Raw genomic sequence first — 27,410 nt, forward strand, 5'->3', positions numbered from 1 at the left:
TAGCTGTGTGACAAAAGAGAATGATGACAAAGCATTTTGTGTTTCACTGTGCCCCCCCTGTGGGCCAGTGTCCACGGCTACAGTGAGAGAATGACAGTGAAAAGAAGGGTCGGGTCTCAGGGCCCCCTTCACGGAGTCATCACCTCAGCCCCCTGCTGCACAGCCAGAGATTACTGAGGTCTTTATGGAGTCTGCAGGCCACGCTCTGCTTGCTCTCAGCATCACACAGTGTACATTTTACTGCTGCAACAATCTGCTTATCGAAGCTTCTGCTGCGTCATCAAAACAAAGATTAACATTCAGAGAGGAGATCAAAGAGTTTCACTTATTGATACAGTTACCAAGGGGTGGAGAATTTCCTTTAGAGTTCAGGACAGTTTTCTGAGTGTTTCCATGGGTATCTTTGTTTAGGAATGTTGGTAATTTTCAGGTTTTTGTTGTTGTCAAATTAAACAATAAAAAAATATATATAAACAGCGACATCATGGCTCAGAGTTTTTGGAAATCTCCTTTTTTTACTAAGTTGAAACAACAAAATTAAATGCAAATTCAACCGTGTACCATGAATCACGTGCGCCAACAACTGGAGTCTAGAAGTCCTGTCAGGGTAAGTATATTTGATAGTTTGGTTCAACTTTAAAAAACTGACTTACGCTTCCAAAGGCTCATCAATATGTGTATAATTTATAAAGGCCAGCTATGACAAATAACAAAAGGAAAAAAGTTCAGATCTTGTGTTTTGTTATTAACACATCTGCTCCCATTCACACACTGCAGACCGACAGTGGGAGCAGTGGGGTTTAGTGTGTTGCTCAGGACACTTTGACCTGTGACTGAAGAGGCTGGAATTGAACCCTCAGAGAGGCAACAACTCTATCACTGAGCCACAATCGAGCCACATTATTGTGTTTTGATTTACGTTACATTTTTTCATCCATCTAAGACATATCGAAATTCATGTTTTAAAAAAAAAAAACATTGAGCAGAAAACATAAAATCTTGAAAAATAATTCTTGGAATGCATTAAGCAATTAGCAAAGCATTTCCAGAGCCATTAGCATGGTTGTAGAGCAGTGGCGGCTGCTGGTCAGTCAAGGAGGGGAGGCTCATTTTTTTCCTGCCTACACCACAAATTTATTTTTACGTAAATTCTACCCTCCATTCCTTTTCAAGAAAATGATCTGTGACCCTGGTGAACCAGGTGTTTTTTCCGGGGATTTTACCAGTGTTCTCTCAACGGCCAGCAGAGCTAGACTGCTTTAACGGCCTTGGCCCATTGTGTTACAGGTGTAAAATTTGAGCCGCTTTAAACAGAAGCTCCTCTCTACACCTGCAGGTTGTAAGTGTGAGTAACAGGGGGAGAAACTCTGTAGCTGTAGCTGTAGCTGCTTATTGGTGAAAAGAGAGAGAGTCTTTAAACACATCGCTCGACGTTTTTAAGACAGTTAAACTCTCTGGGGTTTGATAAAGCCTTCGGATCAGTTAGGAACAACTGAATGTTCAAGTTAAAAGATGCTCCCGGTGGAGGGTTATACTTCAAGATCACTGACTGGCTCATTTCACTGTCAGTCAAACAGGGATTCGGCCTCAGACAGATCATCCAATCATCATGCAGAAGCCCAGCGTCCAGGCCAACCCACTGCCTCATAGACCCACAGAGACGCTGAGTGTCCGATGGCGGGACAAAGCCCAGCGTTTATCCAATGACCGTCCAGTTTCCACAGTGGAACAACCCACTCTACGCTTCCCAGCTGAAGTCATAAGACGCTGTGAGGATGAATGAGAAGGAGGTGGAGCCAGTTACCTGTGATAGGAGCTGATTCTGAACAAAAGATGAAGGAATTCCAGCCAATATTTCGTCAATGAAATGTACACACAGCAGAACATATCACCACTTTTTGGGGACATTTTAGGGAAAGCTGAGCTTCTCTTGCAATCTTAGAGCAATCGCCACTGATGTAGAGTTATAATAGCAGAACACACCAAAAGACAGAACCCAGAGCAGCTATTTTGCAATCTGCTGTCTGATAACTGTGTCTGCTGCAAACTTGAGCTTAATAAGAGGGGGAGTGAAAGATGAATTCCTGGATGCTGAGCACATGTTGTGTTTAACTCTCCTGTCTCTGTTCGCCGCTCAGAGGTGTCAGTCATTTATATTCCAGGGTTGCCTTCCCAGCGTCCCACAATGATTTACACCTTCAGCTCTGCACGACAAATAGCATGTCATTTCACATAGCAGGTGTTCACTTGCTGCTTAGCTCATGGAAAGAAAGTTAAGAGACGGGAAGACAAGTGTGTGTGTGTGTATGTGTGTATGTGTGAGAGAGACGGAGAATGAGAGGGGAAAGAAGAAAGGGGTTTGACTGAACCTGAATTAAACTCATAAACGGTGCAGTCAAACTGGCATCCAGGTCAGAGACTTTCCCGACCACTGCCGGGCCTGTTTCTCATCCTGCGACAATAACTTTGCCAGGCGGCTTCCAGCAGCGCTGGTAGCAGTTATCCTGTTGCTGTTATTAGCTTCGAAAGTCATGTCAGAGATATTCAGGTCAGTCTGAAACCACTGAATTTAAAGCACTGAGGTTTGTGGGTAAATGTGCACACAGCATGACTTCATTGCAGTGTGCAAAGAGGAGAATTAAAAAATGTTGGAAAGGAAGCTAAAAAATACTTGTTAAAGATTTGATGTTGGGAGGAAAGACATAGCAGGGGCTGATACAAAGCAACCAAACAGAGTTTCATAAAAAGAGGAAACAAACCTAACTTTATCTGGGAACAAAAAGCTCTCTCTCCAAAGGATGAAGAAACAAATGGGGTGCTACAAAGTTTGAGTGTCTGCTGTGTTGAAAGCTGACAGCCTCCCTTCTTCCCTTCTCCTGCCACCCCGCTCCTCTCGTCCCCTCCTCTCTTCATCTCTGGCGTGACCTCCCCTCAGAAGCCTCTCCGTCAACCGGACTTCCTCTTTCACTCTGCCTCACTTTGCTTTACAGCAAGGGGGAGGGGGAGTCCAGAAAAGGCCCAAGATGAGACACACAAGGCCTTCAAGTGGATAAAACAGGGAGTGTGAGGCCAGTAGCTGATAGTTCAGGGATGTTTTTGGCGCTCAAGTCCAGATGCTGCGGTTAGCAGAGGAAAGACTCACTGATACAGAAGCTCTGTAGCCTTCCTGAACAATAAAATGTGAGTTTTATGTGTCTTTTCTTGGACGATGGAGAGGTCGGCTGGATTGCTCATTGACTTTGCTCACCGTCCTGCCAAACACAGACCAACAAACCACAGCATGCATTCATACGGCTTTCACTTTGGATGGGTTGGACAGTAAGGGGAGTTTGCTGAAAGTCCACCCTTTTCCTGCCTTTCTCTGCTCATTTTAGCCCAACACTGGAGGATTTATCTGTTATGACGTTCAGCTTGCGTTGCATATCTTTTGATAAATGTGTGCATGGCTGTAGCCAGGTGTGAAGTCAGCGTGGTCCCAACCTCATCTAATTTTTGGGAGTTTTTTTTTTGTTTTTGTTTTTGTTTTTTTCGCAGAATAGAATAGAACTGTATTGTCATTGTAACAGGTACAACGAAATTGAAGTCACAGCAGCAATCAAGAAAACAAAAGTAAGAAAGTGCAAAAAGGTCCATAACAAAATAGGTGATGACAGCTTGTCCATCATTTTCCAGTTCAGCCAGCCTCCACCTCCACAGGGTCCAGGACTGAGCTTCTTCCATCATGCTTCATCTCTGTCTCCTGGATCCTGTCTGCTCACAGCAGGTGAAGCTCTTCCAATGTGGCATTGGTATCTGGTGTTAGCCATGTCCGTGAATAGCATGATGCTACTCTGCCCTCTGGTATTCCCTCTGTTGCTGGGTTAGCATGGCTAGCTCATCCATCTTATTTAGATCTTACGTTCCCATTAACACTTCTTAGCTCACACCTGAGAACCAGCACGTCGTCCTCACCTCCTTCTCCTCACCTTGTGGGGAAACATCAGGCCTTACACCAGTTAGCATTGACATGCTACAGGCTGCTAACAGCTGATTTCACATGTGAACAATGCAGCCATGGTTACATGTAGGATCTCCAGACAAACACAGGAGAAAAAGTGGTAAAAAAAAATATTGCTGAAGCCACAAAAAGTTTGGTGTCCATGACCAACAAATGAGCCACACAAAGTAATGATCCACTCCAAATACAAAGATTACGAAAAAGAGATGAAAAAATTACAAGAAACAGACAAAAAAAAGAGAGCTGCAGCAAAAGGCAGCTATAGCCAACAGGGCGGTGCCTAGCAAATATGCCCAACTGAATAAAACATCATGGTAGATCTCATGGCTGAGATCTACCATGTCCAACGACAGACTGACAGGCCTGGTGATGATGCCTGTGCATCAGAAAGTGGAGGTCACAAGCATAGACTGTATACAGAGTGGACAGTGTGGCTCCGCCATTTACGGTTTTGAAGCCGAAATACCCCGTCACAGGCGCAGCCATTGTAGCAGTTGTGCAGCCAGAGTCTGCACAGTAAAAACAATGAGGGATTCTGGGAGAATCTGAGTGGAGCCAGGTTACAAAAGTTATATATATATATATATATATATATATATATATATATATATATATATATATATATATATGTATAGATATAATTTCTTTTCTTTTCTTTTTTTTTTCTTTTGCATATTGGCATATGCTGGCATATTTTACAACTCCTGAAAAACATACACAAGAACGGCATCTGTCAATCATCATTAAACTTTTCAGAAAAAAAGAGGACTTGAATACAAGACGGCCAAATGACGTCTTCAAATCATCACAACAATTGGACGTGAGAAACATTTCTACAAGGAGTTTTAATTTTCTAAAGTTTCACTACAGCCCATCTGCAATGACCGGGGAGTCGGATTTTTTAACCTATAATGCAGCCAGCCACCAGGGGAAGCAGTTTTTGTGGAGACATCACTTCAAGCCAAGCAAGATGAAGTCCATTTTTTTTTACAGTCCATGGTCACAAGAGGATTCTGCTAGCCTTTGATGTAAAACGTTTTTGTTGTTGTTGTTGTTGTTGTTGTTTTAAATATGCATTCTGTTTGGAAAATGCTGATTTCACATCATTAAAAGACATTTGAACAATAAACATTTTGTGTGACTTGTAGCCTAAAAAAAAATTAAAATAAATAAATAATTACATTTTTCTGCCATCATGGACCTCACCTATTCCAAAATCCTGGCTACGGCCCTGAATGTGTGTGTTCAAGACTCACATCCCAGGTGCGTCAGCCACCTGCCGACTGCTGTGAACAGTGTGAGGTCTGTTCTGTGATGCTCTCATCGTACCCTCATCGGACTGATAGGTGTGTGGCTGTCTCCTCTGACTTTCCCACACTTCGCACACACACACAGGTCTGGGATCCCACATAAAAGTAACTCATCCTCCTTTTTTTCTGTACAAGAAGGTCTTTGTGTGTGTGTGTGTGTGTGTGTGTGTGTGTGTGTGTGTGTGTGTGTGTGTGTGAACTTCCCTGTCCATTGAGAACAGTGTTACTTTAGAGATAAGGGATGTGAGTGTGTTTAAACGTTTTTCCTCCTCATCACTTAGTGAGGAGCATAATGAAGCGCCTCTTGCCAGTTCTTGTGATCTTGTGTTGAAAATAATGAGGTAAAGAACTTCCTGAACATCATCGTCACCCGTTGATAAAGTCTCGCTGAGAGAAGAAAGAGGCAGGGTTCAGCTGAGTCCATTACTCCTCTGATGGTGGTTGGATCAAAGTAAACACTGATAATGGTTCAACCTCAGTTAATAATACTGCTGCCCAAGAATGTTGGCTGGGCCGGCTACTCCCGACCTCACACGTATAATTCTACACACACACACACACACACACACACACACACACACACACGGACACACTCCTCATTCCTCAATAGCAGTGACACATTCCGAGCTTTCTTCTTCTCTTCCCACAAACCAAACACCGCTCACCCCTTCTTTCTAATTGTAGACCTCTGATTTATTTCATGTGCAAAGGGGAAACTGGCTTTCCTAGCTGCGCTCCCATCGGAAAAATATCCACACTCACACGCTTACACACGCAAATACAGTACAGGCAATGCCCCCATGCATCTCCCTTTGTAATTACAACACATACAAACATCAGATCCCATTAGAAACCTGACTTATCTCCCTCCAGAGACCTCTGTGCTCTCAGTAGTCCCTCTGAGATGCCCTGCTCCACTCCCTGATTCTATGCTCCCTCCCTCCTTCCATGTAACAAACCCTGACAGAGGTCCTGCCAGGTTCACTCAAGTGGTATGGCACAGGGAAAGAGAGCAAGTGGAAGCATTATGAATCAGTCATAAAGCTAATTTTCACATTCACAGACACCAACAAATGGCTCTCACATACTGCCAAAGGTTGTGATCCCAGTGACATCACCGAGTGGGTTTCATAACGCCTCTTCAGTGACATCTGAAGAGGCGTTTTTGGAGCCCTGAATGTGACAGTCACCATATTGGAATCACTGACTCCAACTAGCTTTCAGCTAATTGAGAAACAGGCTGAGAGGTGGAGCTGGGACTGGGTGGATGAGTCTAGGTCTCATGCTGGAAATGCTGACTCCAGCTAACTTTCAGTCAACCATGCAGGGGAAGAGGTGGGACTGTGGCAGGCTTCTGGGCCGGGCAGTCACATTTTGAATTATGCTTCATTAAAAAAAAATCTTGTGATCTTAATGTCTTCAAAACAGGTTCTGGAGTTTGTTTACAACTCTTCTATTCCTGCCAGTCACATCAGTTGTTCCCTAATCATATCCCTCAGACTAAAAGCTTTTTTTATTAGAAGCTTATCAACAGCACGAGTTGGCATTTAAACAGATTATTTCTATCAAATTTCAGTTATGTTTTTAGATAAAAGAGGGGCACATCTTTCAGATTTGTGACCAGTGATCAGGCTGAAACATGTAAGCTGTAAACATGAAGCTTTTGGCCATTGGTTTGTTGATCTCTAGTCTTCTCAATGAGCCTCTGAAAGTGATGACCAGCTCCATGTGCTCCCCATTAAGCAAGTCTTGGAAGATAGAGATCGGCCTCAGACTGTAGAGATATGAGGTTGACATTAGTCATAAAAACTCATCTCGATATCTCCCTGCATTGAGATGGTCTCCAATGATGACCCAGAGAGGAAGATGCCATCCCTCACCATCACGCTCCAAATAATCCCACAACTTGGTTTTGCTGAACATCAGCTTGAAGTTGTCTAATCCAGATCAATTATTCTCTGAGCAGACACAACCTGACCACTGTAGCAGGGCCCATGCTCACAGGTGCAGCCAATCAGGTGCTAATCAGGCACTTGATTGGTTGCACCTGGGGCTCAAACATTAGCTGTTTGGTATGGTGGCATATTGCTTTCACTTGAAAAAAAAAAGATCCATGTTTTTATGAAATAACTATCTTGTAAAAACAGGATTCACGCCATCAAAAAAATATGCGCACATATTTGGGCAACAGAAGTGGCACTAAGTTTCATCCATTTAAATTAGTAAGTGTTCTTTAAACACTGAATTCTAGGAGTAAACAGCACAAAAATGTCCAGATATTCCTTGTTCAGCAGCCTCACAGCAAGAAGGTCACCAGTTCGATTCCCAGCTTCCCAGGAAATGAAGAGAGGAGAGTGGATGGAGGAGATTTGTTTTTTAGAGCAATGGGATGTCCTCTCCTTCGGAGCGTCACATGAAGCTACGTGTTTCAGTGACAACGGCATCAGCTGATCACCTCTGGATCATCTGTCTGTCAGCTTTAACAGCTGTTTGTGTGTCTGCACATGTGCGCTGTAGCTCACAGCTTGAGGCTGGCTCCAGAAGTACTGGAAGTCACATACACACCAATTTAAAAAAAGCCATATTCAAAGCAGAAATTAACCTTTTTACTGCCAGGTTCAAAAAACGTCTCCTGTCTGGATCACTAATTTCACTATTGGCATACACTGTACAGGGGGTGAATTATTTTCTAATTTTGAAGTTTAGAGGACTGGGCTCACCCAATCAAAGACACAGCTCAGCTTTAGCGACTCACAGGCGCCTTGTAGCTGTAAGCCCCTGTTCGATCCAATATGCAGTGATAGCTGATATGCCTCAAAAATACGTCTCAAAAACAGACAGGTGACATCAGGGAGACTACGTTCATTAATTATACAGTCTATGTTGTTGTTAGCTGAGGGTCACCTGTAGGGATGGATACCTTTCACGTTGAAAATGATACGGTACCGATGCCCGGTACCCGGCAACTGGTACCAGGCATCAATTTTTGGTAATTTTTTTGTGTTTATGTGAAAATAAATATCAATTTGTTTAATAATAAAATATATGTTTTTTCATAAAACATATTTATTCTTTAATGTGTCACCACGCAATGCTGTGTTCATGTCCAGCATAGAAAATCGTCTACTCTTCCACTCCCTCACAGTCACAAAGATGCATTCAGGTACCTCAACATGGAACCTTTTGATTTTACATGAATTGGTACCGGGTGCTTTTGACAGAATTTGGTTGGTACCAATTAAAGTACCAAATTAGGTACCCATCCCTAGTCACCAGTTAACAGGGTCACACTTTTCACTGAAACACCAGTGACTGCAAAAATTGTAAATCCAGTTTTACTTTGTGTATTTACTGCAAAAGTTGGCTTTGAGCCGAGATTATAGGAGTCATTTAACATCCGAAAACTTGTTGTTATTTAGGTAATAAGTGCATTTTTGGTGGTTATATCCTCATATCCCTTGACCAACTATTAAAGCTTTTCAGTAATTCCTGTTTTTTTTATGAGACAGTATCTTGTAAAACTGATCGTTGTTGCAGTGAATGCAATACGCTGCTGTAGTTTGGTGCATTGCCCAACTCTGCTGCTCAACCCATGAGGACGAGTTCTTTTCAAATGTGGCACCATTTAAAAGGGACAAAAACAGGCTTTATCAGAGGATGGGAATAACCAACAAAACACAAGTTGCCTTACTTTCAGTGCTAGGTTTTTGTTGTTGAAACTGAGACTGAAAAGCAAAACTATCCCAACACCAAAATCTTGTTATATTCCTATAGGTGCCACAGAATTTGTCCAAACCAAAGGTGGGTGAAGTGGTTTTATGTGCTTTATGTTCATCCATGTGCTGCTTCCAGCCATTGCATGTGTGAAGTAGGATGTGTGTGTGCCTGAGGGAGCTGTTTCTGAGGGACTACCACCCAGGGGTGAAACCAGAGCCCAAACCCAGAAGCACAGGCGACCCGCTTACCTTCCCTTGTTCCAAACCTCACCACCACCACCTCCTCCTCCACCTCCCCACTCCTCAATCAACCCTCAGCTGCACTAATCTTCTGTTTACATAAAATGCTGGGCAATAATGATAGCCATGAGACCACGGACCACCCCACGTCCCTGCATGCCCCAACTGCCCCCTCCACTTTCCACCGCTAACCCAAAGCTGTTTTCACAGGAGCCAAATACCTTAAATACATAATTAGCAGGGTCATTTGTGTATCAGGGGCCCGGCGAGTGTGTCCGTGTGAGTTTGTGGGGGGGCAGACGGAGGATAAGGAGTGCAGAAGGATGTGGGGGTGGAAATGAAGACGTGAGAGAGGCGGACAAAGACGTGCATTCATGGCTGTGGCCCCGGACAAACTTGGCTGTCGCCGTCTTCAAAGGCCACCTCTGCCTTTCCTCAAAACCCAGAGGCCACAGGTTGGGGCAGAGCGGAGAAACATAACAGGGTGACAAGGAGAGGAAAAGAGGAAAGGAGAGGTCAGGAGGGAGGGGGGTGTGAGTAATGAGGCAAAGGTTACAAGTTCGGTTATTTGGGAAGGAAACAGTTAAGAGTGATTCTGAGGCAGATGAGCCACTGAGTTTTATATCAAACAAATCTTTAAAACATATGTTTACCGAGTTTGCTCAACTGTTTTTTTATTATTATCATTATTTCTTACTGTTTCTTTGTTTAAAAGATCAGGATTTCTTTATAACAGGAGTAACACGATGAAAACTTTGATGATACATTCACTGTGCGACATCCCCCAGACTCTGACCTTTGACCCTCTGTGTTGTCTGTAGCCCAGCCACAGTCCTCCCTCAGCAAGGAGCCTCAATCCCAGCCGTCCATGTCTCACACTGGGAGACCTGCTTTGTATTGTCCAACCTCACACTCTCACTCACATTTACACACTTGCGCACACACACACACACACACACACAGAGCCATTCAGAAGCCCTCTTCACACCTTGTCAGCCCCTCGCCCCCTCTGGCATTGTTTATGAAAGCATGTCCACTTAGTGCTGCCCTGTCTGCCCTCTCTTACCATGGTGCCGATTACCCACATCCTGAGTCCACTTCACTCCCTCCTTTCTCATTTCTCCTTCTCTCTACATCCCCATGAGGGAATCCTCACCCCATCCTCCGTGACATATTGCTCTCTTTTCCTCCCTCCCCTCCATCCTCATGAATGAAGCTGTGGATGTCAGATAGAAACAATAAAATCAATCAAGCCCCTTCGCCTCTTTTTATCTTCTCCTTATTCGCTTTATCCCCTGTTCCACGGGCTCGCAGAGCTGCTGTCTCTCTGATCCTCTCCTCCTTTCATGTTTCGCTTCTCTTTATCTAGCTCCCTCCTGAGGTAATAAGCCGGGTGTAAGGCCGGGAAGTGCTGAGGAGGGAGACTTTCATGTCGCTTTGGTCTGGGATTAGGGTGAGCTGTTCAGGGGAAAGCATTGAAGCCCCCCCTGCACCTACCGTCTGCTGCTGGTGGATCCTGGAATAAAGCCCGGCCTCTGCTTGGACTGCAAGTCCTGAGGAGCTTACATTTCCTGGAAACTACACCACTTTGAAATCTCGCTTCTGTCCGGCCTCCTGCAGCTGCAGCAGCACGTTGACTGTTTTGAGGCCCATTAATGCTCAATGTTACATACAGATGGAGCCTTCGGTCTGTGCTCTGCGTTCATTTTGTCCATATATCTCACGTATCTCAGATATCGACCAAACAGAGCAGCACCAACGAAAACTGTGGGGGAAGTGTTGCTGTTACGATCTGATACCTATACTATAAAAAAAAATTGTAAAGAAGTGCTTTTACCGTTTTTTATACTGTTCTTTTTCTTTTCTACGGTGTATTCCTGTATTTTTTTTACAGTTTTTTTATGTTCTGCTTTTTTTTTCCGCCATTATTACAGCTGTAATTTTATGATATCTGTCTGGAAACTTTGCTGCCAGTGCTGTTACCGCTTTTTTTTTTAACAGTTTTTTTTTTTTTTTTTTTTTTTAAATCAATGAATTGCAACCATGAGTGAGGAGAGTACAGGGTTCAGCTGGCATAATACCTAAAAAAAAAACATCCAGGATGTCACTTTACAGATAATTTCTGTAATTTTACAGTTTTGAATAATGTTTTTGAAAAACAGAAAAAATACTATAAAAATCAAGGGTTAATAACCGTAAAATTCTGTTGTTTTGTTTTTGTTTTTTTGTTTGTTTGTTTGTTTTTTGGACTAAAAATTACTGACCATTTCCTGTAAAATTACATTTTTTTTAGCAGTATAGCTTTAGCGAGACATGAAGAAGAAGTAACAATGAGAGAACTTTCGCAATGTATTTTATTGCCTCACCGACCACCGCCTCCCTCAACGCTACCTTGTTTTTTTTTCTTCAAGAGGTACATTGGCAAAACCTTCTCCACAGTTGCAATGCTTGTTTTGGACTTTGTTGCTGTCGTCATAAACTTTTGACTCTGGGCTGTCCCCCCATGGTGGATGTATTGCATAGGCTGTATAAAACATGGATGCCGCCTTCGCAACGTCACTTCTATGTTCCTGAAACCGTGAAATGAGGCAATCCGCGGACACAGCCACATCCGCTTTGCCGCCGGCTGTGAGTTTTTCTTCGAGCAGCTACAGGGCGCCCGGCGGTCACGTGACCTGAGCTGTGTCTCTAATTGGAAAATCACATGATCCTTATAACTTTTAAACCGCAGAGTTGGGGGAAAAAATCATTCACAGTACACAGTGTACCGTTAGTGAAGTCAGCATTTTAAACCCAAGCTGTTTCTTGAACCAGACTGTAAATATGTTTTTAATGCCGTAAAAGTCTGTTTTTTAACTGGGTGTGTACATGACTTCCAGTCTTTCTGCAGCCAGCCTAAAGCAGATTTTCAATTAACGGCAACTTTTGGCACTTCCGCATAGGCTTCATTTTTACTGACTGGATGTTGCCCCTTGATGTATTGGTTAACTGCAATGCTAACGCACTCTTCACGACTCGGCTGGCGAAGATGGCGGATGCACAAACCGAGCAGGCTTATCAGAAACAGCCAGTTCTGGTAGCAGGAGGTCAAGGTGAAGCTTCCCCGCTACCACAAGAGTGTCGGGCTTGGCTTCAAAACCCCAAGAGAGGCTATTGATGGCACTTACATTGACAAGAAATGCCCCTTCACCGGAAACGTCTCCATCTGAGGCTGTATCCTCTCTGGTGTGGTGACCAAAATGAAGATGCAGAGAACCATCGTTATCAGATGTGATTACCTGCATTACATCGGCAAGTACAACCGCTTTGAGAAAGGCATAAGAACACGTCCGTCTATCTGTCACCTTGCTTCAGGGATGTCATGGTTAGAGACATTGTGACCGTTGGAGAATGCTGACCACTCAGAGAGACCGTGAGGTTCAACGTCCTTAATGTGACAAAGGCTGCTGGGACCAAGAAGCAGTTCCAGAAGTTTTAGGTGTGATAGAAAGGCTTTTGTTGGTTGATTTGTCTCACTGTCAAAATAAAGAAAACCCTTGTTTAAAAAGAAAAAAAAACGCAACGCTAACACGAAGGATGTATAGAAGTATGTGAGCAGTGACGATAACATCGTTTGAAAAGGACGAATGCATTTTCATATGTAAAGGGAGGAGAAACGGGCCTTAAGGCTCACGTAATCTATTTCTCTTAGGTTTGTGTGTATCAAACTAATAAGGCGCTAAAATGGACTCCATTTTTTTTTCTTTGCAGATTGGGCCTTAATGGTAACTGTTTTTTTAGCCTCTTATTAAGTAAAACACTTATTATTCTCACTTCTTTAAATTGTATTTCCATCAGGGTCTCTGCATGCTACGGTGGGGTATTGCATTCACTTGAAAAAAAACAACAAAACTCTTGTTTTAAAAAACTATCTCACAAAAACAGGAATTTTAGAATTCTCGTAAAAGCAGGATTTCCCATTACACTCCACTGCACGACTCCTTTGCACGACTCCTCTGCATAACTCCTCTGCGTGCCCGTTTTTGGCACTGGGCTTTTTAATGTGTTTTAGTTAACAGTTACATGTTTCATGATTATTCATTGAGGTAACAAAGGTTTTCAGGAATTCCTTTACTTTTCAGATTCCTGTTTTTATGTGATAGTACCTGATAAAGACAAGAAATTAAAAAATAAATTAGAAAAATCCTGTTTCATGAGATATTAACTCATAAAAACAGGAGTCTTTTTTTTTTTAATTTTCTGAGTAAATTTTATATGCCATCATAGCATGCAATCCCTTTCATTCATTTATACTCAACACACAATACTAAACAAATTACGTGACTCAACATCCCGTGACCAATTTCATGAGCAGAAACATGTTTATTACTGAAAACATAAATATATAAATTATGATTATTGCTGTCTGTTTGTATCTGATGGAAGCCAGAGAGAAAAGTTGTTGCCACTAAGTGAAAGAATAAGCATTTTCTATACTCCATTCCCTCTAAGCGTGGTCCCTGGTTTACTAAGAAGACAGTCGTACATCAGGTGTAATGTGAGTGTGGACAGTGATGACACTTAAGCTTTATAAATATAGCACCAGTTAACCAAAGGCTAGTTTATTCAGGTGTGTGTGTGATCTGATGCCAACCAGTCAACAGTAACCCATTTTTTTTCACTCGTCGTCTTTCTCCTTTACACTCTCGGACTAACTTCCTTATTTCTGAGGGTGGAGGATGTTTTTCTTTTTGTTGTGTTGGCCTAGTTGCACTTTCATCACTGTTACAGGAACCCTTAAGGAAGTCATTGTTTGTTCCATCGACGCACGGGGTCAGGCCTCGCTAGGTAATGTTGTCAGGCCACCTCGGGGCACTCATCATCATCATCATCATCATCATCATCATCTGTCTTGATGGTATGTAGCTGCAGAAGGTGCGAGTTGTCCACCCCACCTGTAGGGAGGAGCGAGCGGTGGATTGTTCTCTTGTGGACAGAGGAGTACAGCCTGCACACAAGGAGCCCATTCATGCACCTGTCGATTTACTCGGCTCACTCATTCTCTCTTTAAAGTGGACTTTGCTCTTTGCTGGAAAAACATGTGTAGCTATGCGGGCGGGCATCATTCCTTATCAATGCTAATGTGATAGGGGTGAAAAATAGCCTCAGCTACGGGGGGGAAATCATGCATTTATGCACGTAGAGTTGTTCTGACTTTTTCAAACAAGGCCAAAACACAAATCTCAGCAACAAGTCAATTTATCAATCAAATCTGGGGATATTACAAGCCAAAAATGAGGCTAAAACTGCTGCTAATGAGTCAAAACATCAACAAATGCAGCAAGAAACACCATCCTAATAATTCTGGTGTAACAAGATTCTTGTCTCTTGCTGCATTGATGTGTTCCCGCTCATTAAAGAAACTGGGCACAGTTTTTGGCTTGTAACATCTTGTAATTGGTGTGCATGCTTGTCCTATTTGTCACAAATTTAACAAAGATGACTTTGGAGTTACCGTAGCTGCTGTAGAAAATTCAGATTTGACCACAAAATGTGAGGCTGCCATGTTTGAGCTTGTGCTTCACCGGCAGCCCTTTTCCACTCTCCGTTCCACCCCACGCCCAATTTCTGCATCTTTCCCACTGGATTAAACACGAGCATACGACCGCGACATAAGAAACGAACATAATTCCTGCTTGAATATAAGTAAGCTTGATATATTTCATAACAAAAATAAAGCATCTTCCTGTACTGACTCTCACAATCTTCTCCTCACACACATGTATCCAAACCATATACAAGACTTGACATCATTCAAATATACTGTAATATAATAAGAAACATGGATGACAAGAATAACATGGACTAAAAAAATGACTTTGAGATTGTGAGGGTTACAAAGAACTGAACCTGGTCACACAGACCTCTTTCATGTCTTTAAAATCATCAAAACATCTTTTTTGTTCTTTCTGTCTTTTGTACTGGAAGAGACCAACAGTGAACGTCCACACATATAAATAGTTTGTAAGTAGCGGCGCATCTTCCTTCCCGAATTGAACTGTACATAACAAGTCTCCTCTTGACTGAGAGCGCAAATCCCAAAGTGTTTCACAGTCCATTCAGTCTTTGTGGAGAACACCTCGTGCTGTCTTCATCCTCTGACTTTCTTCCTTTCTTCTGTGTTAGAAAGTCACTGAAGCAGGGCAGGGATGGGGATCATGTCCCGCTGACACAGTTTGTTGGAGCCTGAAGCACCAGACTCCTACAAATCCTTTTCCCCCCTCCGATGTGCATCCTCGAATTTCGTCGTAAAGTTCAGCACCAATCCCTTTCACCATCACCCTCCAGCCTCTGTCTGCCCTGTCTCGCTCTACGCCATCTCTCCCTCTCAGCAGGAGTCAGTCGTCCAGAGAGGTGGCCTCATCGCTGGTTACTGTTTCATAGAAAAAGCACCTTTGGCATCTTTTTTGTTTTTAGTTTTTTTGTCTGTTTTAAGTCTTTCATCTCTCAGAAAAAAGTTTGTGAAAACGAAGGTTGCATGGCGGTGGGAAAGAGGACAGAGCGAGTCTCCTGTTGGCGGTGTCCTCTTTTTGGGGTTCCCTCGCATGCCGAAGTTCTTATTGGTCTCACCTCACGTCGACTGTGGGAGAGGAGATAAAACTGATATTAGTTTCACTGTTTGACACTTTTTATTCACATTTTAATCCCAGTAATGTCGATTAACTCATGCATTGAAAAAAAGGTAAAAACAAACACACACAACCTGTAATGTTTGAATCATATTTCTTCGAAGGATTGGATCAGACATCATTGAGTTAAATGGAAATTATCAAAAAGTAAACGAAAGAGAGGTGGACCATGTTTGAAGTATTTTTTAGAACAAATTCTGGAGAATAAAACCTCTCCTTCTTTTACTTTCATGCAGAGATAAAAGAAAACAAATATTGGTGATTGCAAAAATACAGCGAAGGAGCAGTGAAACAAGCAAAAACCGTAAAGTGGCGCCTGAAGTGCACATACATGAAGTGTGCATGCTTAGGCTACAAATTCATCATGCAGCACTGGATAAAGACACCAAGCATGGTCCTCATTAGCCCTCCCTCCTTTCACTCTGATTGGCTGTGATGTGCTCAATGATGGTGATTGACAGGCCCTGTTTGAGCCCTGATTGGGCGTTTGGTGCAGTGCCAAAAGGTGAGAGGACGCTGCGGTGCCAAAGTCCTACCTGTTCCCTTCACAGCTCTCCAGTGGACTTTGGGTAATGAGTGCAACTTTATTATGTTGCCAATAAATCCTTGCTGGGTCTTAGCTTTTTAGGTTTCCTTTTTTTACCTTTAGCCCTACGGTGGCCTGAAAACACAAAGTCGGGGAGGGTGGATAGGAAGGAGGGTTAAAAGCGAGAAACAGGGTTTTTTATGGCACAGAAAGAGGCAAAACAGCCCGAGGACAGAAGCAGAGTGCAAAGATACGACACACTATAAATACTTCAGATGCCTTATCAGCACACATCACGGCGCTTATCTGTTTGCAGGGGGAGAAAAGCTCCAGATCAAGGCACTGGAGGTTTTACCTGCTGTCATGCTGAGCAGCCTTTGGACACCCTCCCTGAACAAACAGACTCGCGTACACTTTCACACACACACACGGACACAGACACACATCGTCTTCTTGCCGGGCACAAACACACAAGCTTTACAGTTTTGCAATAGCAGGCCATCTCACAGGTGCGCCTGTCTGTTCAGGCGCAATCATGGAAAAAAAAGGTCATTCAGTGCACGGCCAAAGAGACAGACAGACAGACAGACAGACAGACAGACAGACAGACAGACAGACGGACGGACAGACAACATATTCACACAGCTGACCTTTCCTCTGACAAGGTGTGAAGCTCAAGTGCTGTTATAATACGCCCTACATTTGTGTTCTATCTTTGCAGATAGTCATGGTAGAAAGTCTGACAGAACATCATTTAACAAAGCTCCTCTTCATTCAACATTAGCAACAGAAAATAGCAAAAATTGAGGCAAACAACACATGTAAACTAAAAAACTGAAATAGAAACTGTCACTAAAGTTAGACTCAGCATCAACCAGCTTAATCCCAGCGCACTATTGGGTATCTCACTGTACTATTTGCCGTAATGTGTAACACCTTTAAACAGGTAAGTCAGGTGAGGAAGAGGCAGGAGCTGATATAAGCTGTTGTTTAAGGTCTGTAACCTGAAAAAAAAACACTCTGCAACCTTAAATAAGAGATAGATAACTGCTATCTCCAAGAGTTGGGGATAATGTTACTAACTCCATTACTGTTACAGCAACAGGCAATCTATGTAATGACTATTTCAAATAAGACAATGCCATTTCCATTACCAACAGTTAAATGTGGTGTGTTATTACGCACCAGGGCTCAATCAAAAAATTTGGATACCTGGTCCACTACCGATATCTTCACTTTAATACAGATTCCTGAATTAAATTTCAATTTTATAAAATCGATTTTAACTAAAAGGAAATTAGTTTAGACTTTACAGTACAAATCCTGAGTCTTTTCTTTCAGCTCTAGTATTTTTCGACGCTAAGCAGTTTTCAAATGCCCATGCAAAAACAAAAGTTCAATTTCTATTAGATTGTTTGATTAGAATAATATCTATTATATTCTATCTATAATTTAAAAAATAAAATAAAATAAATTATACAAAATTATTTTAAATAATTTTTAAAAAATCATTCTCCTGCCAACTCTTGCTTGGTTTTTTTTTTTTTTTTTTTTTTTGTTTTTGTTTTTTTTTTACAATTTACAATCCCTCTCCTTTTTCTGGGCCTGGGACCCACAAAAATGACCAAAAGAGATAGACATAGGCTTGTTTCATCTGCATTCAGATGTCTTCTTAGGCTGCAGGTGAGAGAGACTGCTGCATTAACGAGAAGGACTTCTACCATCCATCTACAATTGAAAAGTTACATCTGACTTGTCTATCTGAGAGTTTTGGATAGGAGAGAGGCTAAGCACCCATAGCTCAATGAGAAGCAGAGGATGCATGAAAACAATACATGCTTCCCACAAAGCTGCAAAATTCACACTAGTTGTATTTATTTATTTATTTATTTTTTCAAAAAAAAAAAAAAAACACTGGAAAGGTCTAAAAGTTGCTAAATATAACGACAGAGCTGCTAAGTTGGCAACAACCTCTGTATGCTTCAAACAGGTTTAACGTTTCAGCCGATCACTGGTGGTGTTATCAGATCTTGATCGTGTGATTGAGTCTTTGAGAACTGAAACTTGGCTACGAAAGACAAGGGGTATGTTTTGATACTCAGTACTACTGAAATGTTCCAGTCAGTGGCTCACTCAGCCAGGCGCTGCAGTTGTAATTATTATTATTATTTTTTTAAGATTGTTCTTCTTTGGTGAGGGTATGCAAACAAGTAAGATTCGTTAATGCTAGTTTTACTGACAGTAATCAAGTATTGTAATGCAGTTTACAGGTGACAGCATTTGAGCTTCAAAGGAAAATGTCCACCATGTGAATATGGTTTCTGACACCGTGCAGACATAAGAAAGGCAAGGCAGCATCATGGTCTGGGGTACGATGCAAGGACGGGGGCCTTTCTCTAAGGGGGGGAGTGCTTGGACTCTGTTGGTGAAACATCACGAATGACATCCATGAGGTCACATTTACCTGGTTCTGCATCTGAATGCTCCACCACATGATGCTGTGACGTGCACACACACTCCAGGTGGTCTTCTAACCGCACAAAGACCTCTTTCAGCTTGGGCCTCCTCCTGACGTACTCCACCTTTGCTACCTGCAGAGAGGAAGAGAGAAAAGGTCAGCTGCAGAGCCCGGCTCGTACGACACCATCACTCTTCGCTGCGTATGTGTCTTCGATGAATGCATGCACTCTTTGCCCGACGCTAACATCAAGAGGCGTAGCGCCGTGACTGATGACTCCTTCATATACCGATTCATAAAAAAGCGCCAGCCGCCGCTTTGCCTCGCTGTGTTTGAAGTGTGACGGCAGCATTCCTCACAGGCTGGTGTGTGCATAATGGGTTGTTGATCAGGTGTGTAAATACTGTATGGTGTGTACAACTCTGTTCAAGCAAGCTCAAACAATGGGGGTCAGGGGATACGAGGGGTAAGGGGGATGGGACACGCCTTAAGGCCCAGGGAAGGTTTACCCTGGCATGGGAAGAGAGACTGAGAGAGCCCCCCTCCCTGCTCCAGGCCTGGAGCACCCATATCCAGACAGACACACACCTACACTCCTGCGCCTTGTTCTGACTTGCAGGCTGCTTTAAACCACATTAATTCCTCTTCATGGGTTAGGGAAAGTGTTGCTTAACATGTGCATGCAAAAAACACAGTTTACACGGTCTAATGTAAGCAGTAAAACCCCCGAAAGCAGCCATTACAGTCGAGCAAACACAAAAGCAAGGCAGGAATTCCTATCCTTGAGTCCGGCTAACACCCTCTCCGTTTATCACAACAGGGCTGACCTCCACTTCCCAACGGTTCATAATGAAAAGGGCCGATCCTTGGAGGGTTATGAATAGGCTATGTTGATTAAAGCTTAGATGAAAGCTGAATAGGGAAGGTTGCGTGGAGGTTATGATGATCTTGTTGTGTAACTCAGGGGAGGTGGCTTCATCTCTCTCTGATCTGAGTGCCAAGGGCAGGTAACCTCCGCGCTCACCACTGAGGGCCCCGGGGCCACATGGAGACAATATCCCTTTGCTTCACCTATCTTTCTGGTCACTGCACGAGAGAGGATATTGGCTGACAATCTCCCGGTGTTATGAACAACACGGTTTTGTAGTCAGCATGCCGCTCACACACGCACAGACGGAGGGCCAGAACTCATGACAGGCTTTCTCCTTCTATCCTGCCATGGCACGCCGCCAAGGCCGGCTCTCGGCGGTGAATTAGTCATGCAGACAAACGAACATACCAATCCCTGTCTGATAAAACAAAGTGTTGTGTTGACATTCACACAGCCGGAGCTGCCTCATGTCGGAGCTGTAACAATAGCTGGAGGGTCATCTGGGGAGGCTGAAACTGAAATCGGGGACCAGCGGCTTTACCGGCCACTCCTTTGAAACAGTTTCTGTTCGTGGAGGGGGAGAAAGAGGACAGGGAGGGAAAGGAGGGTAAGCAAGCAGAGGAGGTATGCAGAGAGCAAACACAAGACAATGGTGTCTGGGTGAGCAGCGGTGTATTTGGTGTTATCAGCCCTGACAGAGAGACAGGAGAGGAGAGGAAGAGGAGGGAGAGGGTGAGCTGAAACACGAAGAAGGACCATCACATTCATTAGAAACATCAGGGTGTGTGTGTGTGTGTGTGTGTGTGTGTGTGCAAACAAAGGGGGGGATTTCAGCAAGACTGACCATGATCATGACTAGCATAAGATGACATTCATGTGTTACCTATTAGGTTTCTGGGGGAATTTGTTACCAAAACACTGACAGGAGCCACAGAGAAGTAAACCATTGCTAATATTTAATCAGATTATCAGAGTGAAAACAAGGAGAGCAGGAAAGAGCAGGAGCTGTCCCTGCAGATGGGGACAGGACTCTGAGATGACTGGGTTGTCCCGGAAACAACACAGTAAAAAAAAAAAAAAAAAAAAAAAAAAAAGTTGGGTTTTTTTTTACAGTTGCCAGGAAAATACTGTAAAAAATACGTCAATAACGTATACAGCTTTACAGAAGAACCTGTCAATTTTACAGTTTAAAAACCACAAAATTTGCACAGTAAATACCCTGGTAATAAAATTCCAGCCTTAGGCCAGTGTTTTTTTTCTTGACTGAAATGAGACTGAAATGATACCAAGAACATTATTTTTTCCAACAATTCCATAAGATAGAGAAGAAAACGCCTGGGGACAGACCCCTTTGTTAAATTACATCTGAAACACAAGGTATTCCATTAATGCTGCCCCCTTCTCACTCATGGTTGCAATGTTTGTTCAATCGAATCTTTTAAGTAAGGTCGAATAAGAAAGAAAAAAGTTTTGTTGGATTACTTTAACTATTTCAGTGCATTTTACCATTAGACATTAATTTGTTTTGTGATGACGTTTTGGAACCGTGAGTGAGGAGGAATCCCAGTGGACATTTAGGTGCTGCCTTCACTGTAAAACTATGACAATACTACAGAAAAATATACTAGGATGCATGTCAGTCTAACTGAAAAAATAGTGGAAATAGCATTGTGGTCATGCTAATTCAGCAAAGAGTAGTTGTTGATTTTAATGGTTTAAAATGTAATTTGTTTGTAAATAACGGTTTTAAACTGTTAAATTGACAGGTTCTTCTGTAAAGCTGTTAACACTTTTTTTTCATATTTTTTATTGTATTTCTCTGTAAACCACAGCGGCTGGTTTTTTACTGTAAAAAAAGAATTTTTTTTTTTTTTTTTTTTTTTTTTTTTACAGTGTAAAGCAGTCAAACACTTGATACTGATTCTGATAACTAACACAGAGAAAGGGAAACCCACACTCCTCTGGCCAAACAAACAGCTATTGACAGAGAAATAAAGTGATGGGCCCCCTGGATGAGAGGCCCAGTGGTGGGCTGCTCTCCTCGGCCCTCACACAGCGGGGTTGCCACACACACTTACACTTTCAGATTTGCGTGTCAGTGTGTTACAGCCTCTCTTGATCTGCCGTGGCGCTCTTTCTCTCCTGCTTCCTCTCCGCTATGGGAAAAGCTCGACACTTGAACAATTTTTCCTTTAACATCCATTTTTAGCAACTCTTCCACTTCTGCACTCCCAATCCAAGGCAGAGTCAATGACTTCCCACATAAAACATACATCAGAAAGAGACCCCCGTGATCCAACGAGGGGGCCCCACACTCTCTTTGTATAAATCAAACCACTCTTAACTCCATAGAAAGCAGGAACCCTGAGAAAGAGTCCCGTGAGGGGCTGGGGAATGATATCTGATCCACAGGGCTGGGGTGAGGCATGGGGCTCTGGGAAGTGTACCCCCCTTGGTGTTTGTCCTTGGTGTCCCTGCGGCCCCCCGTGTGAAGCCAATTGTCCCACTTCGGCTAATTGGGAATTCCCTGAGCATGGAGCGCTGATGATGGAGGGGAAAGTTTTTCCCTGGCTGTCCAAGGAAAACACAAACTGTGGGGGTGTGGATGTTCACCACAGGCCGTCACAAACTGGACCAAGTACAGTAAGAAGCCTTTCATTTATCAACAGAGAAACTTGGGGAGGGGGAAGTCAGAGCTTAAAAATATCTATGGAGGCTGAGGGGCCGTTTTCACAACAACAGTTTTAGGGTGAAACACAAAAGTCATGTTGCGTTTCAGCCTTGCATTTATAGGGAAATGGTGTTTTGGCCGTCCTAAAACGCAAACCTTGATAACAGCCTCCAGGATGCAATTTTTCAGAAATGCTGCTGGCACTGTTGCCATGGAAACGTGTTAACGCCGTTTTCAGTGGAAACAATGATGTCACACTCCGCTTAGTGCAAGCCCATACAACAGGACAACAATACTGTTGTTGCTATCATCTGGAACTACCGTGTTGTGCTTGAGTTGCTCAATCTGCTGAATCTGCTGACTGTCTTTCAACAAAATGTGCGTCTGTTACTCCATTTCTGCTCTAAGTATTCCCCAATACACCAGATGATCGGCCCAACTCTACTTCAGTGGAGATCTACCAAAAGCGGCTTCTTATAGCACCCACTACAGGCCTGGCATGCTTACTACAGCGTTTTCAGTCTCTTAACGTTTCTGCATAAACCATAGACAAGGGATCTCAAACTCGTGCCATGGAGGGCCGAGAGGCTGCAGGTTTTCTTTCCAACCAAAAACTCCACCAGCTGATTTCACTGATCAGTCCCTGCTCTCTGCTTGAAGGTGAGGTAATCAGTGAAATCAGCTGGTGGTGTTTTTGGTTGGAAAGAAAACCTGCAGCCTCTCGGCCCTCTAGGTTAGGAGTTGGAGAACCCTGCCATAAACTGTATAAAACAGGGATCTCAAACTCTTCTTTCCAACCAAAAACTCCACCAGCTGATTTCAACGATTACCTCACCTACAATCCGTGGACAGCGCCACATTGTGAGTTTCATTTCAAACAGCTACAGGTTTCCCATCAGTCACGTGACCTGAGCTGGGCCTCTGATTGGACAATCAAACAATCCTAATAACTTCTAAACTGCATAGATAGAAAAAAATGAAACGCTGTCGTATGAACGGGGCCTCAGAGTGAAAGGAGTAGATTAAACCAACGAATGAATCAAGGATGGAGAGAAAATCACTCCCTGAGAGGAGATACAACGCTCTGCAGACAGAACATCAGACTAATCCAGCGCAGACAACCTGCTGCTGCCCTCTGCTTCAACCTCCCCCCACAGCACACACACATGTGCACCAATAACACACACACACACACACACACACACACACACACACACACACACACACACACACACACACACACTCTCAAGGGTGAGGTGGAAGAGGTTATCACAGACGTGTGTGTGGAGAGGAGGGCATTTATCACGCTGCTCACAAACCTGCACCGCCACAAAGCTTTATCATGCCACACCAATCTCCCCTCATCTTTCTCTTTTCCACTTACACACACTTACACACACACACACACACACACACATTGGTGTATCTCCAGATGGGAATATGTGTCTGCCCATGACCCCACCGTGTGCTGTGCTTCCCCACAGAAATATCGTGCAATATCAAATATCAAAGAATCAACAGACGGATGGATGAGATCCTTTGTTTCGTTCTCTCCTCCCCAGTCTTCACAGAGCACAGAGGTGCAGATGAGAAAGCGATTACCGAAGTCTTAAAGAGAGAGTGAAGCAAATAAGACTTTAATGAGAGAGGAAAAGACTGACAGAGGAGTGAAATTAAAGAGTGGGAGATTGCTCCGCTGCAGGAGAAAGACGGAGAGGGTGAGAAGGAGTGAACAACTATTTCACATAACAGACAATCAGACTCCAAAAACCGCTCAGAGGAGAGAAGTGGAGGTGGAGGGGGAGGATGAAATCAGAGGGGAAGACCAAAAGGGAGGACAGGAGAGGAGGAGTGAAGGAAAATAGAGAAATGAAGTAAAATATGATTAAAACACGCCTGCTACTTCTCCTGCTTCAGGCTGATGCATTCCAGCCGGCGTGGCGGTAGCCAAACTCTCCGACTTCTGGCTTGGTTGGGACGCTCCCATGGTCTCTGACCCGCCCCTCAACCCCCGGCGTGCACACCACACACACACACTGATGCACACACAAACTCCCTCACCCTTCTTCATCTCATCGAAGAGCTGCGTGAATCAAAGGGAAAATAATTCACAGCTGCAGAGGGACTTCAAACAGGGAGGCCCCTCATTCCCATCCGCCCCCCCTCCTCACGTAATCCACAGGACCCCTCAGACTGTCATAAATCATGCTCACTGTATCACCGTCACACTGTCTTTTATTTATGAAACACCCCGTAAGTCAGGGTCCCACACAACCACAAGGCTTCAGCTACTGCTTCCCCCAACACCCGGATCTGACCCCACGTCGCTAAGGTAACTGCCAGTCTACGTGTGTGAGTGTGTGTGTGTTTGCGATGGGGTCGGGGCCGGGGCCACTGAAGGGAGATGTGTGGACCCCCACACTCAGCACTGTGCCTATATCCGCCTGGCCTCTGTCAGCCTCCACTTTGATCCAGCAGCCATCAACACTTCATTACTCTGCGGCCCCGTCTTCCTCTCGCTGCCGCTTCACACAAACGGCCTTGTCCCCGTGCTGTGCTGCGGTGGGGGAGTTTACGTAGCGTAGCGTGAAGCGCACGCTCTCTCACACACACATGCACGCAAAAACAATCCCTTTCTTTTGGTTTACACAGATGTGCGCTGACGACCCTCTGTGACCTCCGCAACATACTCGCTCATTTCTTCAAGGACCATCAAAAGTTTCCAGCGACTAACACGAGACATGAGAGGAACTGGACTTCATTGTTGGAAACTTGTGCTGTGTTCTTTTGATCAAGCTCACGTGGCAAACGAGAGAATAAAACTGCTTTTCTTTTGATGCTATTTTAAGTTAATTCAGTCAGTTTTTGGGACTGAAGAACACGACTCATTTAATCCCCTGAAAACACCAGTTTAACCACTTTTTACTCACTTTAAGGGACTGAAGTGTATAATTTACAGCTCATCTAAACTTTCTTCACATCTTCTTTTCACTCTGAAGAAAAGTAGGCTGTAATATGGTTGCTGCAAATTTTACAGTACATTAGTGACAGCACAGTGCCAGTAATTAACTATAAAAGTATTTATAGTGTTATTACTCTACTTTTCCCCCACAACCGAAAGATTCCAGTAAGTTTCTGCAGATATCACAGTGAAATACTGTTGAGTCTGCAGAGTTTTCTAAAAAGTAGATATCAACTTTTACAGGTAATCCTGTTTAATCGTCTCCTATGGGCCTCTATACATGAGTGTCAGTGTCTGTGTCTGCCTCAACCCCCTCTTCAGCCTTGATTTTTTTTTGTTTGTTTGTTTGAGGAATTAGGTACTTTGAACAAATTCCATTTGTAGTAACAAGAACTGATTCACGTATAATCAAATAGTACCATGTTTCGGTACCTAAATGTAGCCTTGAGACTGTGAGGGAGTAGAAGAGTAGGCGATTTTCCATGCTGGACATGAACACAGCATTGCAAGTTTATATATTAGAAAAAAAATATGTTAAATTGAAAAGCTTTGAGATTTTATTTTTAAACAAATCAAAATTCATTACCACATGATCACACAAAAGTACCGAAAACTGGTACTGTTGAGTATGCCAGGTACCGGTATTATATTGTTTTAAATGTGAAAGGTACCCAATGGGCAAGTGACTTTGCACGTTGATAACAGCGAGTAAAGGAAGCTATCCTGAGCAGCTACAATAGTGGACGTAGCATTGAGAAAGGAAAACACAACCGTAGTGAAACGAAACTCCAAACAGAGAAAGCTTTCACTTTTGGCTCGACTTCCACTCGCTTTCAGGCACTTTGAGAGCAGCTCAGGACAGAGCGCGATGTGAGTTGGCTTTCTGCTAACCAGGTATGCGTCAAATAATTGAGATTAGCTTGTGCTAACATGCAAAGTCAGGTGCACGGCTCTCCTGTCTCTCCCGATGCTGCAGGTGGTTGCTTGGCTAGTGAGTGTGTTCATGTAGCTACAGATGGAGGCAGTGGGTGTGGGCTGCTGCTGACACTGATCCAAGGAGGAAGATCTCAGTTTGAATGTTGTGTTCAAACTATCTGTTACACTTCATAAGAACGTCAGAGACAGTCATCTGTACATTCATGCTGCAGAAAAACTTCCTCAGATGTGCTCAGAAATCTCACAGGGACTCGTGTCTTATCTGCTTAAGCGGGTCAGTGGATACAAAAAGAGAAAATAATGGACTTCCAGAGAAAATGTGCTGCAGGAGTCATGAGTTAATGTGTGAGTGGATGAGCGATGGCTCTATTGTTTACATGTGTTATGAGCTGTTTTATCAGCCCCATAGGAAGCACAAACAGAGACTCAAATACAGAGTCTGAGGAACATGTACATCAGTTTCCTTGGTATCCCTGTACGAGTCTCCTTAGTGCTTTAGTCAGAAATCAGTGCTTGTTTTATGGGTGAGTTCGTCTAGCAAGCCCCTGAGCCAAAACACTGAGAAAGCCATCAGAGAGGCTGGACAGAGCTGCAGCCAACAGCAGACAGAGAGGGGAGGGAGGAAACAGGGGAGAGTGTGTGAGGAGAGACAAAGGGAGTTTAGAGAATTTTTCTTATGCCATCAAAATGTCAAAAAAAAAAGACTTAAATACAAGATATGATGAATCTGGGGGAATCCTCTTCTTTCTTTTTTTTTCTTATTTTGGAGGGAGAGGCGAAATGATTGGATAGGGAGTGGATGTGGTGTCACAAAGTGCAGAAGGGTGAGGGTTAGAGGAGTGATAGGAATGTTGGGATGATAAAGTCTGAAAACACTGAAAGTGTTTAAGATCACTACAAAAAAATCTTATCAAGTGTTTTTGTCCTATTTTCAGTAAAAAGTCTTTTTATACTTGATATGAGCCACATTCAACTGGTCATTCCAGTAAAATGTCTTGTTTTAAGTCATTTAAAGAAAAAAATGAGGTCTGAATTGCTTGTAACAAGTAAAAAAA

At 43.3% G+C, this 27,410-nt stretch overlaps 1 protein-coding gene across 3 annotated transcripts in view; it reads right to left on the bottom strand.

Annotated features, from left to right (window-relative positions):
- Positions 1-13,666: 13,666 nt before the first annotated feature.
- pdgfab (platelet-derived growth factor alpha polypeptide b) overlaps positions 13,667-27,410 on the bottom strand; it is a 29,074-nt gene continuing 15,330 nt past the window's right edge. For 2 of the 3 annotated variants that reach the window (XR_012599975.1, XR_012599974.1), the window contains exons 5-7: positions 18,922-19,048; positions 16,468-16,592; positions 13,667-15,882 (exon numbers count right to left, since the gene is read on the bottom strand). Coding sequence is in view for 1 of the 3 variants with exons in the window: in XM_074695809.1 (XP_074551910.1) it covers positions 15,869-15,882; positions 18,922-19,048 (141 nt within the window). In the remaining 2 variants the exon portion in view is untranslated. The remainder of the gene's footprint in view (positions 15,883-16,467; positions 16,593-18,921; positions 19,049-27,410) is intronic. The other variant, XM_074695809.1, reaches the window with a different exon arrangement.

The sequence above is a fragment of the Halichoeres trimaculatus genome, unplaced genomic scaffold (genome assembly GCF_033239565.1).
Source record: "Halichoeres trimaculatus isolate MK-OKI-2021-1 unplaced genomic scaffold, fHalTri1.1 fHalTri1_scaffold_20, whole genome shotgun sequence".
Taxonomy (NCBI): domain Eukaryota; kingdom Metazoa; phylum Chordata; class Actinopteri; order Labriformes; family Labridae; genus Halichoeres; species Halichoeres trimaculatus.